The sequence below is a fragment of the Ostrinia furnacalis genome, unplaced genomic scaffold (genome assembly GCF_004193835.3).
Source record: "Ostrinia furnacalis isolate ACB-3 unplaced genomic scaffold, ASM419383v2 OfSCF2395, whole genome shotgun sequence".
Lineage (NCBI taxonomy): Eukaryota > Metazoa > Arthropoda > Insecta > Lepidoptera > Crambidae > Ostrinia > Ostrinia furnacalis.
Genome location: NW_021132634.1, coordinates 695,040 through 714,836, shown reverse-complemented (window position 1 = coordinate 714,836; position 19,797 = coordinate 695,040). Strand labels below are relative to the sequence as shown.

The 19,797-nt window shown below is 37.0% G+C and overlaps 2 protein-coding genes across 2 annotated transcripts; both read left to right on the top strand.

Moving 5' to 3' along the window:
• Positions 1-115: 115 nt before the first annotated feature.
• Positions 116-16,534, top strand: LOC114355360 (methyltransferase-like protein 25). Its single transcript, XM_028308158.1, has 8 exons — positions 116-362; positions 9,745-9,966; positions 10,140-10,312; positions 10,724-10,912; positions 12,366-12,549; positions 13,993-14,196; positions 14,561-14,670; positions 16,130-16,534. The coding sequence occupies exons 1-8, from the start codon at positions 341-343 to the stop codon at positions 16,487-16,489; spliced, it is 1,464 nt and encodes a 487-aa protein (XP_028163959.1). The 5' UTR covers positions 116-340; the 3' UTR covers positions 16,490-16,534.
• Positions 2,246-4,657, top strand: Atg4b (Autophagy-related 4b). The gene has a single exon (XM_028308159.1). The coding sequence runs from the start codon at positions 2,491-2,493 to the stop codon at positions 3,913-3,915; it is 1,425 nt and encodes a 474-aa protein (XP_028163960.1). The 5' UTR covers positions 2,246-2,490; the 3' UTR covers positions 3,916-4,657.
• Positions 16,535-19,797: the final 3,263 nt, after the last annotated feature.

The window sequence follows — 19,797 nt, the reverse complement described above, 5'->3', positions numbered from 1 at the left end:
ATGCATTAGAGTTCTGGCAGTGAAATGCTATCATTATCTACCTATAGCTTAGATTATTAATCTAAGACCTATAGTAACATAATGCTCTATAATCTATTGTTGTACAATATTTCAGGTCACTACTTGGGGGTTGTAATTCATCACTTGGAACTGAATGAGAAAGCAGAAGTGAAGTATTCAGAAAAGATTTCAAGCCAACTTTTGAAAGTAAAGAAACTTATAGATGAGTTTCCCAGAACGAATGTGGAAGACCAAGACATTCTCCAGCTCGCTGACACAATAAGAGTTAATTATAAGAAAGCCTGTGCATTATTGAAGATACCTTCAGCAAACCCTTACGATGAAGGGGTCTCATTCTGAAGGTAATATATCTATAGTCTGGTCTGCAAGCACGTATAATTTTGTCCAATGACCCCAAGCTATCCATCCTTATCGCTCGCGCGTAATTATGTTGCTGTCGTGCTCGCACACTCACTGCGAGCGCTCGTCGCACAGTCGCGACAGCAATATAATTACGCGCGAGCGACAAGGATGGGTAGCTTGGGGTCATTGGACAAAATTCTACGTGCTCGCAGACCAGGCTTTATAAGACTTCAGCTAAAATACCTATTATAGACATTAGGTATACAAGGCAGTTGGAACAAAATACTCTTCTATTTATCTTGATACCACAGTATTCATTAGAGATGAAACGGATATCCGGCAACTATCCGGTAGGCCGGATATCCGGCCTAAATTTAGTATCCGGCCGGATACCGGATAGTAGCTCACTATCCGGCCGGATACCGGATATTAAAAAACTACGAAAATTTCTTATAATAAAATGAAACACATTAATCTTTGAGTTAAATATCAATAAAATGGCTTATAATAATGAAGGTTTTTATCTAACATCCAAAAAGTTACAAAAAAGCCATATTAAGGCCTTTCAAAAAACTAATTTCCTTTCTGGGCTATCCACTCTAATGACGAATACATAAATAGTAAATATATTTTAATGTCGAAGTATTGCCAAATAAAATAGGCGATCTTTTTTTCACTGGTATGATCTGATGACATACAGGGTGACTTTGAAATTGTTGGCATCCTTTTAATATTATACTACTCATAATACATTCCCTAAATATGAGACAAATCCAAAGAGATTTTTTGTCATTATTTTAACTATTAGTTCCATTCCCCAAATATGAGACAAATACAATGAGATTTTTTGTCATTATTTTAACTACTTAGTTCTAAATACTTCTAGTTACAGTAATTCCATGTATGCGTGTTTGTCTTGTTGGTTGTCCTAATAAATAAAATAAAATAAACTATGTATTTGTATTAGTGTGCTCTTAAAGAGAGTTTAAAACTATTGTAGAGTCAACAGCACATCATCCTATACATTTTGTTGCAAAATAACACTTAATACACTGATATAACATGCCACAGAATGAAGATTGATGCTGTCTTCTGTACAAGATTTGAAATATTGAAATTTTTATTCATTTGATATGACTCATATTTGGGGAATCATGAGTAAAGTCTTATTTTAAAAAGAATGCCAACGATTTCAAAGTCAACCTGTATAATGCAGTTCAGTCAGATTACGCAGCAAGTAAACTAATTGAATTTTCGCTATTCAATCACATACTCACGATGGCAACCGAAATCGCCCGAATTGATCTGCCCCTTAGACGAGTGGCAAAATCTGACATTCTATTCGAACGAATTCGATTTTCGAAAAGTGTGACTTGTCTATAGATGACCCACGCTGAACTGTCCCGCCAAACTCAATGACAGGGGGGCGCTACCATCGTTCAACTANTCTGTCTGTCTGTCTGTCTGTCTGTCTGTCTGTCTGTCTGTCTGTTACGCTTTCCCGCTTAAACCTCGCAACCGATTTTGATGAAATTTGGCATAGAGATAGTTTGAGTCCCGGGAAAGAACATAGGATAGTTTTTATCCCGGTTTTTGAAACAGGGACGCGCGCGATAAAGTTTTTCTGTGACAGACAAAATTCCACGCGGGCGAAGCCGCGGGCGGAAAGCTTTAACAATATTCTCAAATATATTTTAATTAAGAAAAAAATGAAAATATGAAGGAAACAGGAGCAGCGACATCTAGAGCGTTTTAGGGTAGTTAAAAAGTATTTGAATTTATTCACCGATGTCGCTGTTTGGAAGCAAGTTTCACTTCGATGACCGTTGTATGGAAGTTTCTTCACCCTGTATGTCACTGAGACAGTTGTCTGTGGTGGGTGCTTAGGGTGGGTGGTGTGAATTTTATTTTGGTTTTTTTCAATTCTGGATTTCGTGGACTAATGAATTTAATGTGACCTATACAAATATTCCAAGTAAAAGATTAATTTTATTTAAGTAGAACAATGTCACAAGTGCTTGGTTAATTGTGAGATTCAAAGAGTGCACAGACAGAATGAAGCAAGATGTATCATAATCAGTGATACCAAAAAATCCTTTCTTTGGAGTTACACATAAATTATGTAGAATGAACAGACCGCCTTCAACACTTAGTTCCGAGATTCCAGAACTATCAACGCGAGCCAATAATGATGCTACACAAGGAACACCCGCCTTGAGGCTGGATAGAACTAAACCTGCTGGATCCAAAGACAATGGACGTGACGGTTCCGATGATTTGCTCGACCTCAAAGGAAAGGTGGAATCTCGCTTACTGTCTATGTGGAATAACGTCAAATTTGGATGGACAGTTAAACTGAAGACAAGTTTTTCTAAGGAATCGCCTGTTTGGCTGTTGGGACGTTGTTATCATCGAAAATTAAGTCCAACTGGTTCTCTTGAGTCGTCAACTGAAATCGGAACTGAAGCAACTGCTCAGCAACCTATTGAGCAAATATATGGCGAGGGTATAGAAGGATTCAAATCTGATTTTATCAGTAAATTGTGGATGACATACCGAAGAGAATTTCCAACTATGTCTGGTTCTACATTTACCACCGATTGTGGATGGGGTTGCATGCTCCGTAGTGGGCAAATGATGCTAGCTCAAGCATTAGTTTGCCATTTTCTTGGACGTTCATGGAGGTGGTCACCAGAAAAACCTATACAGAATGCAAGAGAATTTCAAGAAGACTGTCTTCATCGTATGATAATAAAGTGGTTTGGTGACAAATCATCAGTAAATAGCCCATTATCTATTCATCATATGGTAAGATTGGGTGAATCTTTGGGTAAAAAACCTGGTGATTGGTATGGGCCTGCCTCTGTGGCACACTGTCTTAAAGCTGTAATGACAGCAGCTTCCAAAGAAAATTATGAGTTTGATAGTTTAGAAGTATATGTTGCTCAAGACTCAACAATTTATGTCCAAGATGTATATTCCAGTTGTCAGTTGCCTAATGGCTGTTGGAAATCTCTTATACTTTTAGTTCCTGTTAAATTAGGTACTGATAAATTTAACCCTATCTATGGTCCATGTCTAACTTCTTTGCTGACTTTGGATTTTTGTATTGGGATAATAGGCGGCAGACCAAAACATTCATTATATTTTATTGGTTACCAAGAAGACAGATTGATACATTTAGACCCGCATTACTGCCAAGAAATGATAGATGTGTGGCAGCCTAACTTCTCATTACAAACTTTTCATTGTCGATCCCCCCGCAAAATGCCTCTCAGTAAAATGGATCCTTCATGTTGTATTGGTTTTTATTTAGGAACTCAGCATGATTTTGAGACATTTGTTAATATTATTACATCATTCCTAGTTCCCCAGGGTGTCTCAGCCAATTTTGAATATCCTATATTCACATTGCATAATGGATCTCGTAGCAGCGTTATGAACCCACCAAATATTAGATATTCCATATATGAAAATGAACAAAACTGGGTTACTCCAAACATTCACGATAGTGATACTGATATTGAATCAGAGGAATTTGTTCTTGTGTGATGTCATCTTTCTACCCACAGGTGGAAAGTTGGAATAGGAGTACTCTAATTATGTTATTTGTAGTAGAATTCATGTAAAAATGCTGTTATAATATTATTATTATTAGATAGTTAATGTTGTTAAAACTGATGAAGTGGTTTTATGGTTGGCATGCATTGTGTCATAGTCAGCTTATCGAAATTGACTACAAATAGAAAATATGTAGTGTATAAGGTAAGGGCATTCCCCAATATTTATTATTATCTGAAATCCAATGGGAAGTCTAATATGATTCCCATGTGACACAGTCTGTGCTAACCATTATACTCTGTATTTGTTTATTTACTCTCAGGCTTGGTGTGCAAAGCTAAAAACTTGCCTGTAAACTTACAGAAAGTTAAAGTAAATACAAAATGTAATTAAAATAAATAAAGAGTTTTATTTAAACATGTACTTATTATGTAAATGTTAAACAATTTATTTAATTTCTACCTGCTATCACTGCTACTCATGCATGTTAAGAAAGTTAGATCAAAAGAACTCACACACACACACACAATCCTGATTTGAAGGTCTATTCTACTTTGATCACCTGTAAAATTTGATCTAAGTGAATTTCATCTTATTATCATCATGAACTTTATCCATGGGTGATCAATTAGAACTTAACAGTCCTATGTATGTACCGATATTAATACTTAGCTTTTCTGCCATAAGTGTATCATTAAATTAATCATTATGAATTAAAGTTTTAATTATTAAATTATTGTTCATTATTTTAGAGCCCTAAAAATACCTGCCTATTTAGTAGTGTACCATCAAACTTTTAAAAAAATGCGCTCCAAAACACCTTGAGAGGCAATTTTGGGTCTATCGCTTTTACTTACCTACTCTTACTCGAGTAAGAGAGATGGATATTTTATTTTGATTAATCGGATATTGCGTTAGAAAGTAAACCTCGCTGAAATGCGACTTTTGTCTCTTCCACGCACTCACCAACAGGTGAGAGAGAGAGACACTCGCCTTCCTGCGTTCGCCTCGTTCCGTATCCGTAGCACAGAATAAGTACCGTAGGTAGGTACCTATATTACTTTAGGTGTGTGCAACTGCGCAGTTAACTATAATCGGGTTGAAGCCCCGTTGAAAGTAGGTACTCTGTGCCTTGAATTTACACGTTGATACCCGAGAGTATGAAGGGTTCTATTACGATATCTACCCGAAAGGAAAGGTGCTAACGCCTTTGTAAAAACTCAAACACCGGCCAAGTGCGAGTCGGACTCACGCACCGAGGCGAGGGTTCCGTACAAACCTAAGGTAGGTAGGTATACAGGGTGGAATTTTGTAATGCCACCTGGAGGGAAAGTACCCTTAATACTGTAGACAGAAAATTTTACTCAAAGAAAAAATTCCTTTATTTTTTAAAAGAAAGAGAACTGCATTCAAATATTTTCGAAAATTTTTCGAAAATTTACCTCCATACCAAAAATTTTTCTGTAAATAGGTAATTACAATAATTTAAGATTTCATGGTTTTCCTTACATTTGATTTATCAAGTTTGTTTGAGAGATTTCATCCTTGTACTTAACCCTAACGATCGATGCATTAAAAATACAGGGTGTAATTTTTAACATAGTTGGTTCGATTCCCGGGTGTAGCAAGTAAATTTTTGGAAATCTTTGAATGCAGTTCTATTTCTTTTCAAAAATAAAGGAATGGTTTCTTTGAGTAAAATTTACTATCTACAGTATTAGTGTACTTTCCCTTCAGGTGGCATTACAAAATTCCACCCTGTATAACTTTTTACGCGTTTATGAGGAAAGGAGTAGGTAGTAACTTTAAAATTTAAAAAAAAATCTACTTACCTACTAGATCTCGTTATGGAGAGAACTCTCCGGCGTACTATGCGGTGCGATACCCGAATCTCATTACACAAGTTACTCTATGACCCGAATGCCCGTTCGCATAAAGGGACGAGTAGGTATACAGAGCGGGTTACCTACACCATCGAAAATCAAAATATCGAACACGTTTTATCGAACGATCGAAATATCGAACGATCAAAATATCGAATGCTCAAAATATCGAACGTTCAGAATATCGAATTTACAAATGATCGAACGATCAAAATATCGAATGATTAAAATATCGAAAAACCAATATAGAGGTTTTAATTAAATGTCACACTATTAATGTATTATAAAACATAAATTCTTAAACTCATTTTTTTTATTTCCCACTTTTGGGTACCATAGTCAACAAGGAACCCTTACCTCCATCTTCCTATACTATGCAACATAAGATCGACTTTCGATATTTTAATCATTCGATATTTTGATTGTTCGATCATTTGTAAATTCGATATTCTGAACGTTCGATATTTTGATCATTCGATATTCTGATCTTTGTTCGATATTTTGATTTTCGATCATTTGTAATTCGATATGGTGTAGGTAACCCATACAGAGCAGCCGTCAGACCAGCCATGACATACGGAGCCGAATGCTGGCCGCTCAAAAAGCAGTATGTACCTACGAAAACCAATTGCACTGCGCTGAGATGAAGATGATCAGATGGGTAGGTGGTGTAACTAGGCTGGACCATAAATATGTAAGAAACACACACATAAGAGGCACCTTCAAAGCATTCAAAGTGAGACCTATCCCAGCTAAATTACAGGAGAGCCATCTGCGGTGGTACGGACACATCATGAGGCGACCACCCAACCATATGACCAGAAAAGTTCTAGACATCCAAACTAAGCCCCGCGGACGAGGAAGACCCCGAATTACATGGATGTCAAACCTTAAAGAAGCCCAAGTTAACAGTAAGACAACCCTGGACCGAGCCGCCTAGAGGCATGAATGACGCGGAGGGCCGTCCCCAAATAAAATGGGAATGGGTCAGGCTAAGAGAGAGAGTTCTAAGTATGGGGAGTGGGGACCGACCCCCAATATTTTTTCTATTTTTATATAAATATCTTAATGCGGTTCACCACAGAATACATCTACCTACATACCCAGTATCAACAGTATAATAGTATAGCTCTAGTTTAGGAAAAAAGACAAGTGGCTGTGACATACGGACAGACAGAATCTAAAACCCTAAAAAGTGACCAAAAGAGACCCTCTCTTGAGAGAGTGCGTGAGCTGGGACCTAAGCAATTTTTTCAGAAACTGGTTCAGGATGCAAAAGTCCCCGCCTCTAAAAGGAATCATCGAAGTCATAGGAGGGTTCCCACTTTTGAGTTTATTGCAATATGTATAATGGTGTTTCCTAGAGAAAAAATATCTATGAGACTATGACGCGATTAAAGCCAATGAAAATTAAATGTTCTAGTTAGATCTTTTGTCCTAAACACTTTTTTCAAATACCTGCCCATTTTCAAAATACAGGTCCGGAAATGTGAAAATTTTCAAAACAAACTCCAGCAGCCAGCTGTTCCTTGCTACTATAACAAATGCAAAACTCAACGACTGAACGGATTTGGTTACAATTTGGTAAGTATTTGGTTACAATTTGGTAAGTATGTTGTCGGCCGTTTGGTGTAGTGGTTCAGAACGGACTACTCTGCCGAGAGGTCCCGGGTTCGATTCCCGGCCGGGCAGAAATTGAAATGATGAATTTTAATTTCTGTGACGGGTCTGGGTGTGACTATGTATTAATATGTATGTATTTAAAAAAAAAAAGTATATAAGTAGTATATCCGTTAAGCTAGCACCCATAACACAAGCATTAAGTTGCTTACTTTGGGGCTAGCTGGCGCTGTGTGAAATTATTGTCCAAAGATTTATTTATAATCTACACCGGCCATTGTGAATCATTGGGGGAGGCCTATGTTCAGCAGTGGACGTCCTATGGCTGAAATGATGATGATACATTTGGACCTGGATTACCATATTGCCACTTTAACACGAGCGAAGTAGCAGGGAACCTGGAGCTAAGGTAGAATAGAATATTGTTTATGTACGGTACGTCGTACCCAGTGGCGTAACTATACCGTTCGAGGCCCGTGGCAAATTCATCGAATGGGCCCTCCCACTTTCCCAATTATAAAGAAGCTGAACCAACAACAATAGTATTTTTTATTTTATTATATTTATTTATACACTTTTATTTGTAAAAGTTGACTAATAAATCACTACGTGAAGTAGGTACATACAAACTTTATAATTATAATTTCTTGATTTTATAATTATTCACTTTTAATTAAAGGTACCTATTGAACTGAAATCACAATTTTATTTTAAGTAGGTACACAATTTTAATTATTAAAATTCCTTTCTTCGGACTTTCTGTTCAGCAAAAGTGTTAATGACATCATCAAAGTTCAAATTTCGGGCCATAGAATTTTCGATGGATAGAATAGCCAAATTGCTTAACCTTTCATGTCCCATNATTAGAGATGAAACGGATATCCGGCAACTATCCGGTAGGCCGGATATCCGGCCTAAATTTAGTATCCGGCCGGATACCGGATAGTAGCTCACTATCCGGCCGGATACCGGATATTAAAAAACTACGAAAATTTCTTATAATAAAATGAAACACATTAATCTTTGAGTTAAATATCAATAAAATGGCTTATAATAATGAAGGTTTTTATCTAACATCCAAAAAGTTACAAAAAAGCCATATTAAGGCCTTTCAAAAAACTAATTTCCTTTCTGGGCTATCCACTCTAATGACGAATACATAAATAGTAAATATATTTTAATGTCGAAGTATTGCCAAATAAAATAGGCGATCTTTTTTTCACTGGTATGATCTGATGACATACAGGGTGACTTTGAAATTGTTGGCATCCTTTTAATATTATACTACTCATAATACATTCCCTAAATATGAGACAAATCCAAAGAGATTTTTTGTCATTATTTTAACTATTAGTTCCATTCCCCAAATATGAGACAAATACAATGAGATTTTTTGTCATTATTTTAACTACTTAGTTCTAAATACTTCTAGTTACAGTAATTCCATGTATGCGTGTTTGTCTTGTTGGTTGTCCTAATAAATAAAATAAAATAAACTATGTATTTGTATTAGTGTGCTCTTAAAGAGAGTTTAAAACTATTGTAGAGTCAACAGCACATCATCCTATACATTTTGTTGCAAAATAACACTTAATACACTGATATAACATGCCACAGAATGAAGATTGATGCTGTCTTCTGTACAAGATTTGAAATATTGAAATTTTTATTCATTTGATATGACTCATATTTGGGGAATCATGAGTAAAGTCTTATTTTAAAAAGAATGCCAACGATTTCAAAGTCAACCTGTATAATGCAGTTCAGTCAGATTACGCAGCAAGTAAACTAATTGAATTTTCGCTATTCAATCACATACTCACGATGGCAACCGAAATCGCCCGAATTGATCTGCCCCTTAGACGAGTGGCAAAATCTGACATTCTATTCGAACGAATTCGATTTTCGAAAAGTGTGACTTGTCTATAGATGACCCACGCTGAACTGTCCCGCCAAACTCAATGACAGGGGGGCGCTACCATCGTTCAACTATATGGTTTCCAACATGGCAAAAATCTGAACCAGCGATCCGGTATTGACGGTGGCGCCCCACTGTCAATGTCATCGACAGGACAGTCCAGTATTTTGGAACTATAGTCTACTAGACGACCCACTGATCGCGTTCGAAGCACCTGTGCGGCGCTAAACTCGTTACGACATGCAACATGACAATGGGACAACTATCCGGCCGCCGGATATCCGGCTATCCGGCCTAGCAGCTCGCCGGATATCCGGTATCCGGTATCCGGCCAAACAACTATCCGTTTCATCTCTAGTATTCATTCATAAATATTTACACACAGAATATTTGTTACAGAATCTAAAGAAACAATGTCTAAGGTCCGCCGTCATCTTGACTCAATTGTTACATTCCTAAACCCCCTGCTACCATTAGCAAACTGTCATATGGTGGAGTTCTTTACCCAAAACCACTGGGAGAGACTCATCCCTGGTAATCTGAAGTCCTCACTGGATGCTCTAAGTTTAAATGACGCTGTGAATTACTTCTGGTCTCTAGCAAAGGGACAATATATTAACGGTAAGAGTCGTAGTTATCATTTGGATTCTGTACTTAGTTTATGTAAACTCTGGTTTACAATTATATTATAGTAAAGTTTATAAGTATGATAGATGATACTGTAGGTGTACATAAATTAATTGATATTTGAATTGTAACTTATTGCATCATTTTAAAATATACAATCATTCCAGACCATTCCGAACTTGGAAAATGGATTGAGGAAGCAAAGTCAAATTGTGTAACAGTCAACAATGAGTACTGCATATCTGCTGAGCAGTTGAACACCCACATCCAGAGCTTGGGTGGTGACATCAAACCAGAAATCAAAGTGAAGGAGTTCATGAATAATAAAAAGAGTTATGAGGTACAAAACGTCAGTATAATACATATTATTATAAGCATCTCTGTAATGCCACAATGTTAGTCTTTTGAGACTACTTGTCACATTCACATGTCAATTTTCATGGCAATTAATACAAAGATGAAGTCAGAAAAGTAACCCATGTCCCACCTGGTAGCGTCCTTGTACGAGGCATGTTGGACCTCGTGCTGCATGGCTCTGACCCTGGGCTACGGCATCCTAAGCGAAATAGTAGGATGTTCAGTTTCTCTCTTTTTATGTCCCGCCTGGTAGCATCGCTTTGCGTCATATACGGCCTCGTACTGCGTAGAAGCTAGTGGCGGCCGCGGCCACCTGCCAGTGGTCCTGATCCTGGGCTACGACATCCCCAGCGACTAGAATAGTACGATGTTCAGTATCTCTTCTTTTTACCAGGTCCAAATCATGTCCCGCCTGGTAGCTTCTCTCTACGAGGCTTGTTCGGCCTCGTGCTGCGTAGAAGCCGGTGGAGGTCGTGGCCACTTGCCCGTGGCTTTGACCCTGGGCTACGGTATCCCCAGCCTCACCATCGACTGCGATGAGAAGACGCTGACCTCGGCCGCAGAAAGGATCAAGATCATTCAGGTAAGTTAAACCAGTCAATTTAATCTATATTTATAAAAGCGAAAGGTCACTGACCGATTGACTGACTGACTCACTCACTCATCACGTCTCAGAAACTACAAGTGCTAGGAGTCTCAAATTTTGCATGGGGATTCCTTTTAGAACGTAGGTGCTCACTAAGAACGGATTTTACGAAACTCCACCCCTAAGGGGGTAAAACGGGATTCACGCGTACGAAATCGCGGGTGGCCGCTAGTTCAGTATTCAGTAATCAGTATTACAGCAGAACCAATCCTCAAAAAAAATCTGGGATGTGGTGAGCACAACCATCTCTCAATAGAAGTGTGACTGTGTGACGTCACAAATCTTTAGCGACAATAGCCCTGTGGTGTCAGTGTCGGACTGACCGAATCGATATTCGAGGAACGCAGGTCTGAATCCCGCCACTGCTTCGGGACTACTCATTGCGTTGAATAGTGGATACGCGACTGACTACCTATATTGGCAGATGAAAGAAAAATGAGCTAAAATAAAAAAATCTATTTTACGTAATCAATTTAAAATTGTGGAATCCACGTGAAACGTTAATTTGCTGTTATTGCATTTAGATCTGTGTCATCCGCCACGTTTAGTGAATTACCGGGGTGGTTGAAACTTGTTTTGATCCATCCGCCCCGTTAAACGATATACCGGGGTGGTTGACACTTGATGTGTTCCATCCACCCCGTTGAACGCTAAGACTATGACTACCGGGGTCGTTGAAACACTTTTTTCCATCCACCCCGTTGACGGGGCAGATCCACCGGGGCCGTTGGGACTAACCCCATATAACCACGTAGGCGTATCAAGTTGCTCAGAGATGACTGATCGACATAATCCCGACTCGTAAATAAAGACGCCCACTCGTATCGAACCCTCACAACAAGTTTTATTTGGTGTTTTTGTGCCTCTTATAGTCTAATAATAAGCAGCTTATTTGCAACAGTAGCTAAATACTACGTAAATAAAAAAAATGTTATAAATATTTTAATAATTCATTCATTAAGTAATTAAACTCAGAATGACTGGGACAAGCCCCGATGGCCGTGCCGATGGCTGTCTCGTAATTTTCTATTTCTTATCGTTTCAAACTGTCTGAAAGTTATGTGTTTACAACAACTCTTTAGTTTCAGTGGTTCATGATTCAATTCCCAATTGAGACACATAATCTAAAATCACTTCTTTATTACAAGAAATCCCAGTTTTGTTATCAAAAAATCTGATAAGCCATACATAAATTACTTTATGCTGTGCCTACACTTAGCAAAGTCATGCGTCGTACTCTTTTTTTGTAAATGCATACCTATTTTTTTACATACATAGGTAGGTACTTACTCGTACTCGTAATAAAAGTACGTAAAGAGTATGTATGAGATCGCAAATAAGGTTTGCGATCTCTTAGAATAGGGTTTTAAAATTAAATACTCAATTCTAGAAACAATGGCACGCCATCGCAAAGAAGATAAAAGATGGCCAAGAAGAAAAAATGTCTAAAGAATCAAATCGGAACCTCCATCGGTTCGCAACCGCCTACGTCACCAGGCACACTGACCTGCGCGCAATAGTCAAGGAGAAATTTCCAGAAATGGAGCAGGAAGACGTGAAGTTACTACTGACGGGTAAGTAAAAAAAAAACAATGGTAAAATTCTCTAATATTCATCATAATCATCATTTCAGTCATAGGACGTCAATTGCTGAATATAAAATAGGCCTCCTGCAATGATTTCCAGATTGGCCGGTTGGTAGCGGCTTTCATCCAGCGCCTATCTAACATTCATACTGATATTATCTGTCTGTTACGCTTGTTAACTGTGGCTTCTATCAGTCGATTACTCTATCTACTGTTTTCGCGCCCAAACTTCTTACCCTTTATCAATTGAATCTATTTTTATAGCAAAAATAAAGCTAAAAAAGGAATATTTTATGTAGTTAATGAAGTGTTTTCGATCGAAAATCGACGCGCGTTCATTAAGATTTCTGTACCGTCTTATTAAAAAAAATCACTTTTTGTAAGGCTATTTTTAACTTAGGCTCTCCTCTTTAGCGCGCGAAAACCTCATTTTGGTTCGTGTACACGCACTATTATGCTTGTTACATATTTAAGCCGCCTACGAATAACAAAATGCACCCGTATTATTCGGTTTCTTGTAGCGCATGATCAAAACGCGTTGATAAAACGAAAATATTCTAATCCTATAGAACCCTTTTAAGCTGGCTAACTTTGAGTATTCACTTACACAGTTTCAAGATAAGTCCTACTCAAACGTACATAATTTGCAACATAACTTCGACATTATTTTTAGCTGGTCCTACACAAAGTTCGGCCTAATAAGAACAATTTCCATGCACAACATGTTTGTGCGGCGTCTGGTCAACTCCCCATTGGCCGGTATTCATGAGCTTCCACAGAAACTGCCTGTTTTAAATTAAAAGTTTAATGAGTTTGCCGCTAGGTATGAATAACGTCTAATGATTAATATTCCATGTAATCCATGTGCTAGAAGTGAACGTAAAATACTGAGAAAAAAATTAACTGCACCTTAGGGAAATTATTGCAATCAGTTTATAACCCCTTTAAAACTTTTTGAAGTTGTGAGGTTTGAAATAATGAACACCATGTTTACGGTACGGAAATGTTCACAGAATAGTAAAATCGTGGACGCACACCAAAAACTTAGATATTGAACTCAACACATTGCATTTCAATTTCTTTTTGCATTTTTTTATAAATAAAAAAAAGGCTAAATTCATTGAGGTGTATTCTTCATTGCTGCCATACACAATGCAATTAACGTTACGAACGTTTCAAAGGGCCCCACACTCGCGGGAACCCAACTCCAAATATCTTCATATGCCAACCATTGAAGGCTGCGGTCTTCAAAGTACCATCTCCTCGTCGAAGAGTATGTTGTTCGACGTCGTTGACGAAGCCAGCTGATTGATGTCTTCCAAAAGGACTATGTTATAATATAAAATAGTTGTACAAAAACATTTCTCAATGTCTGTGTCCCATTTGAGAGTTAAACCCAAGATATCAATTAACGTTACGAACGTTCCAAAGGGCTCCACACTTGCGGGAACCTAGGTCCGGCCTCGCTCCGAATCTTCACCAGCCAGCCCTCGACGGCTGCTGTGTTCAACGTGCCGTGCTGCTACCATCTCCTCACTGAAGACGTTGACAGCGAACTGTTTGATGTCTTCCAAAAGGACTATGGGATCGACCAGGGAGGGGCGCAAGGGTTTCCTATGTCGGAGCATTTGAGAGGTGAGGAAACTATTGAAATCGAATTTAATAACAAATCAGTGTTTACCCCCTCCTATTCGAGTACACTAACCGACGAGCATACATTAGCTTTGTGAAAACACGTGAACAGCTGATATATTCCGAAGTTGTAGTAACTTAGGCTAATTACGTAGGTAGTTGTAACGTATTTAAGTACCCTTAAAAAGCCTACTTACATTCTTACTAATAAATAATGGGATCTACATACACGAGTTTTATCAAACTACTGCACTGATACGCACTGAACTGATGTGCGTCTTGAATAACTATTGTTGTCACACCATGAAAGCCCCAATATCACCATCAATGCCATGGAAGCTCTCATTAATGACAGTTGTCCACACAGGCTACAACCTGGGTCGGAACGCCCGCATGTTGGCCGCACAGTCCATCGACCGAGTTGTGCATCAACAGCAGCTGCCTTCCAAGAGTCTACTGCACAGAGCCTTGCTGCAGGTTTGTACTTTTTAGTCAATCTATATCTATAAAAGCGAAAGGTCACTGACTGACTCACTCATCACGAAATCTCAGAAACTACAAGTGCTAGGAGTCTCCAATTTTGCATGGGAATTCCTTTTAGGACGTAGGTGCTAACTAAGACGGGATTTTACAAAATTCAACCCCTAAGGTGGTAAAACGGGATCCACGCGTACGAAGTCGCAGGCGGCCGCTAGTATTGTTATAAATGTGAAACTGCCTATCCGTATTATGTTTCTAAGTTTTAATAATTATATAGGTTCATAAATTAGATTTAAATAAAGGATATAAGCTAGCTTTTTTAAAATAAAGGTTTGAAATAAGTATGGGATTAAGTATAGTGTGTATGAAAAATCTCAAGTGTTCAAAATCAAAATCAAAATCCATTTATTCGCTTGATAAGCGGTACAGCAGATTGTTGTTGGTTAATGTATAATTAGTAATGCGGCTTATAAAAGTTAAAGAAAATTTCAAAATGTATTAAATATCTAACGCATAAGAGTTTAATAATGGTACTTATTCGAAATAAATATCTTTATTTCATTTGAGACGTGACATCACGGCACCTAATCTAAGTAGGTGGTGCCCTCGGACCTTAAATGTAATAAGGGTGGTAATCCTTTAGTCAGCTTTTGTCGTCACTAGTCGGTGACTTTTAAAGATTTGTACTTATATGCGGTTTTATTTTGTTAAAAAAAATAGTTTGAAAAGATATATTTTTATTGCTCATACACAAAACTGCATAGACCATTTCCCCCCTACCATCTTTCTTAGAAATCTGAATTATTAGGTGACTAACACTGAATGAGTAATCAAACTGTTCTAAGAAACTGGTAACATTTGTGAATTAGGCGATTTTTGGAGTATCGAGTTAATCACCCATCTAAAATACAATGTAAGAAGTGGTAAGCAGGCTCACTTAAAATAAATAACGTACTGCTCATTTAGATTTTTCTCCTTTTTTTTGTTAGCACTCCCTGTGTAGTAAAAAAGGTTTTTTCTTTCTTCCTAATTTCTAATCTAGTAAATCCTAGAGATTTCGTAATCGATACGCTAACGTCATAAGAACAAGTAGATTCGAAATCAACATCAGTAACATTAATACTTATCTAAAAGTAGTGTGTCTAACGCCCGTATTCACAAACATTACTATGAGGTCTCACAGTGCGCGTGGGTGGACGCTCAGGGTGACACACGAACCGATCGCAGAGCTCTATTCAACGCTGTGAGTTCGATTTGCTGCTTCACTTAAGCATTAAGAAGCATCGTTTGTGAATACGGACGTAAGTCTTCATATAAATATGTACCTACATAGTATATTTCGTACATAATATAAATGTGGTTACTACTATCCTTCTCTGTCTGTAGTGTCAATACTTTAACGATTCCGCCCAATGGAATAATACAAACTTCGTTGTAATAGTAGTTTTCTTTTCAGGTGGTTGTTAAAAAGCTATTACCAGATTTCCCACTATCCGAGGGCAAATTAAAGCGCCTTTCGAAGTGTGAAGACTTCCAGCAATATTTCAGACAAGCTGACGCAACTTTGAATTTGAACCTCGCCGATAAATTACCGGACACTTATCTGACAGATATTTGCAAAGATATAGACTGTCGACAGAAGAAAATTGTGATGTTTTATTTGCTAAGACTGTGCTTGGCTCAAGTTATTGAAAGTGTTATACTGTTAGATAGACTTTTATTTTTGTGCGAGAATGGTTTTCAAGATGTGTATTTGGTTAAATTGTTCGATCCGGTATTGTCTCCTAGATGTCACAGTATTGTGGCTGTTAGATAGTAATAATATCGTTTTATTAAAGTATTATTAATAAGAATAATGAAGTATTTGTATTATCATTGCTTGTTTTTATTTAACCTGTCGACTCTTGCTCATTTTCAAAATAAAAGGTTTTTTTTTTTAATTTCTGTTAACTGTAAAATACCTTTTTTATATCACATAAAAGTAATATTATTATGTCAGTGGATCGTAGTGATGGTGACAAATTAATTAACTGTCCAATGTATAGTATCGCAAGAATATCTCGTTCGCAAGCCATATTTCTCTGTAATCGAACGAAAACATCCAAGTTGGATAGCAATATTCGCAATACCGTTAGGTCAGCATGTCAAGGCACTGAAACTATGAATATGCATGAATCGAGCGAACTTCGTACCTGCTGTTGGGCCAACCCAATCGGAACAAAAGTGATATATTGACAGCACAACCTGTACAAAGGAATAGTGATGCGAGATACAAAATACGAGCATTTTTCTCAACCTTACAGAAAAAGGTAAGTTAAATAATATTTTCTTCCGGGTTTAACTGACACTCAAGATTCACCGTGATCTGATTAATATTCGTAATATCGTAGTAACTAAATATCAATGAAATGTTATCAAGAAATGGTCGAAATAACCGAAACATAAGTAAATCAAACGATCATAAGCTCTATTTATTACTCTCAATAAAAGGCGTTTTCTTCACTTTTAATGAGCTTAAAAAATATTATGTGAACCGTCATCAAAGTAAGTTCCAAGACACATATTAATATCGTAAAATTTCCAACGGTTATCCCGAAAACAAAAATTAATTAATATTTTATTGGCCTTGATAGAAGATTGTGGACGGCAATCGTCTATCAATCAGAAGTCTAATAAGATAGATCCGTGGCATTAATACATTTAAAAGGAATAAATACAGAGTATTCAGGTAATAAATTGCTTTAATATCATTTAAAAGTAGGCATTACTCGAACTTATCTTTGAAGCTGACTTCGGTCACGTACGACATACAAATGAACCGTTACGTTATACCTACCTACGTGAATATCGAAGAAAATACGCAAACACATATTAAATTAAAAAACTTTTGATTGCCAATACAGTGCTTCATGTGATCGATTCTGAAATGGTATCTATTGACTTGTGAAAAATCATTTACTAATATAAGTCGGCCGTTTGGTGTAGTGGTTCGAAACGGACTACTATTCCAGAGGTTGCGGGTTCGATTCCTGTGTAGTACAAGCATTTGTGTGCATGAACATATTTGTGTGTATTAGACTGGGCGTTTTCTATGTATAATATGTATGTATTTACAAAAAAAAGTATTAAATCATGTTTATATCCGTTGTCTAGTACCCATAGTACAAGCTTTGCTTAGTTTGGGACTAGAAGCGCAGTGTAAAATGTCCAAGGATATTTATTATTATTTAAGTACATATATTGTCTGATGATTAACGGAAAAGTAATCTGCCTTTTAATACAACAACTTCATTAACGTCTCATAACGTAGTTACAAAACTATTTAGGTAGGTACCTCAGACTACTGGTATCAAATCAAACTACTTATAATTATCATAGATAGCAGGTTATCTTAACCATGGACATCGTTTTATTAAGAGTAGGCGCACACCGTTGATTTTTCGTCGGCCGATAGTTTAGTCGGGCAGTTGATCAGTATGGGCATGTATGGGAGTGCGCACACTACGCCGATTCGATTTGGCCGATTCTTCATACAATTTAAAATCGGGCACAACTATCGGCCAACTAAAAATCAACGGTGTGCGCGCCTACTAAAGGTTAGTTAGAGGCATGATAATAATCAGATTTTTAACAAAGCTTTTTGTATTTTAATTCAATTATTTTAGAATGAAAAATACGTTTCTACTTATTCAGATTTTTAAAGGAACATTCAGAAACCTTGGTTTACAGAACGATACGTAACATAGATACAGGACTTGAAAAATCAACAGTAAAGCCCGGACTAATGGAGGCAGGCACTTAAAATTTAAATACCTCGCAGTTTACGGTGCACGTTAGCAGAAAGCAGCTTAGCGATAGAGAAGGGATGATACTTACATCGGTCATTCTGTTCATAGCTGTTGACTTTTGATGCAGAATTTTAGTACGTGCTATGGTAGCCCGTCACTAGGACACTGTCAGAAAATTACCTACTATGGCTGGGTTGCACCATCTTACTTTAACTTTAACAAACGTCAAAAATCTGTCAAAAAAACACCGGTTATCATCACAGTTACAGTCAAAGTTAGGTGGTGCAACTCAGCCTTAGAATACTTATAAACTGGACCGCAATGAAAAAGGGTCAGTTACAAAATCTTCAATATCTTCAAAAGAACCTGACCTAGCTTTGTAAAATAAAGACTAAATGAATTCAAGCTTTTATTTTTGATAAATAAGTGTAAAAAAATGCGTATTTTTTCCAGATTTTGTTTCATAAAGAAGATTTCTAAAGTTTTCAACCTTTAAGTATAGTTTTAATTCTATGATTGGTCGAATTACCTATTAAGTTTAACTAACTAAGTAAATAAAGGCTTTATGTTTGAGTTGAACTAACTTTTCAGCTTCGTATCAATAAACAGGTCTTTGAACCCTCTTTTAGAAAACTCCATTCAGCCTTAGAGTTTTATGAACCTCGACTTTGACTTCATTCAAAACTTGGATTGTGAAATATTTAAAGAGTTCATCATTTCGAAAGGTCATCTTTTTTTTTAAAGAAAATATTGTGTTATAAAGGTTACAACAAAGAATACATACCTACTTACTCTCACGGAAGGGATTAGTTAGTGGTGAATAGGTGAGCCCTCCCACATTCGGTTAAGCTTTCTGCTGGTAGATCTTACAAAATGCTTTGAAAATGAAATATAATATTTTATGCAATCAAGCAAAAAAAATGTTCGTAGGTACTAAATGTACCTACAATTATCTTTATACTTAATAGTTTTTAACAGCTTATAAAGAAAACTTAAGCGCGTTCTCGGTATTTCTGTTAAAATTTTCCATAAAAAAAGGTTGGCTTTCGTATCCGGGAAAAACGAGTATTGATAAAATAACAATAAAAAAAGTTTTAAAGAATTCTTGTACCGTATCATATCAAAACTTGGGACACCATTTATGTCTAATTTGAAATCATATCGTAGTTGTAGGTAGGTACATATCAGCTCAATACTTATTCCTCATAAAAGGGCTTTCTTAAACATCAAGCCTTACGACACAAAAGTACCTATACAGAACAATAGTGTAGGCGTAAAACCATACAAGTTGTAAATATTAAAATAGAAAATTGTTTTGTGTCCCCATATTAAGGAC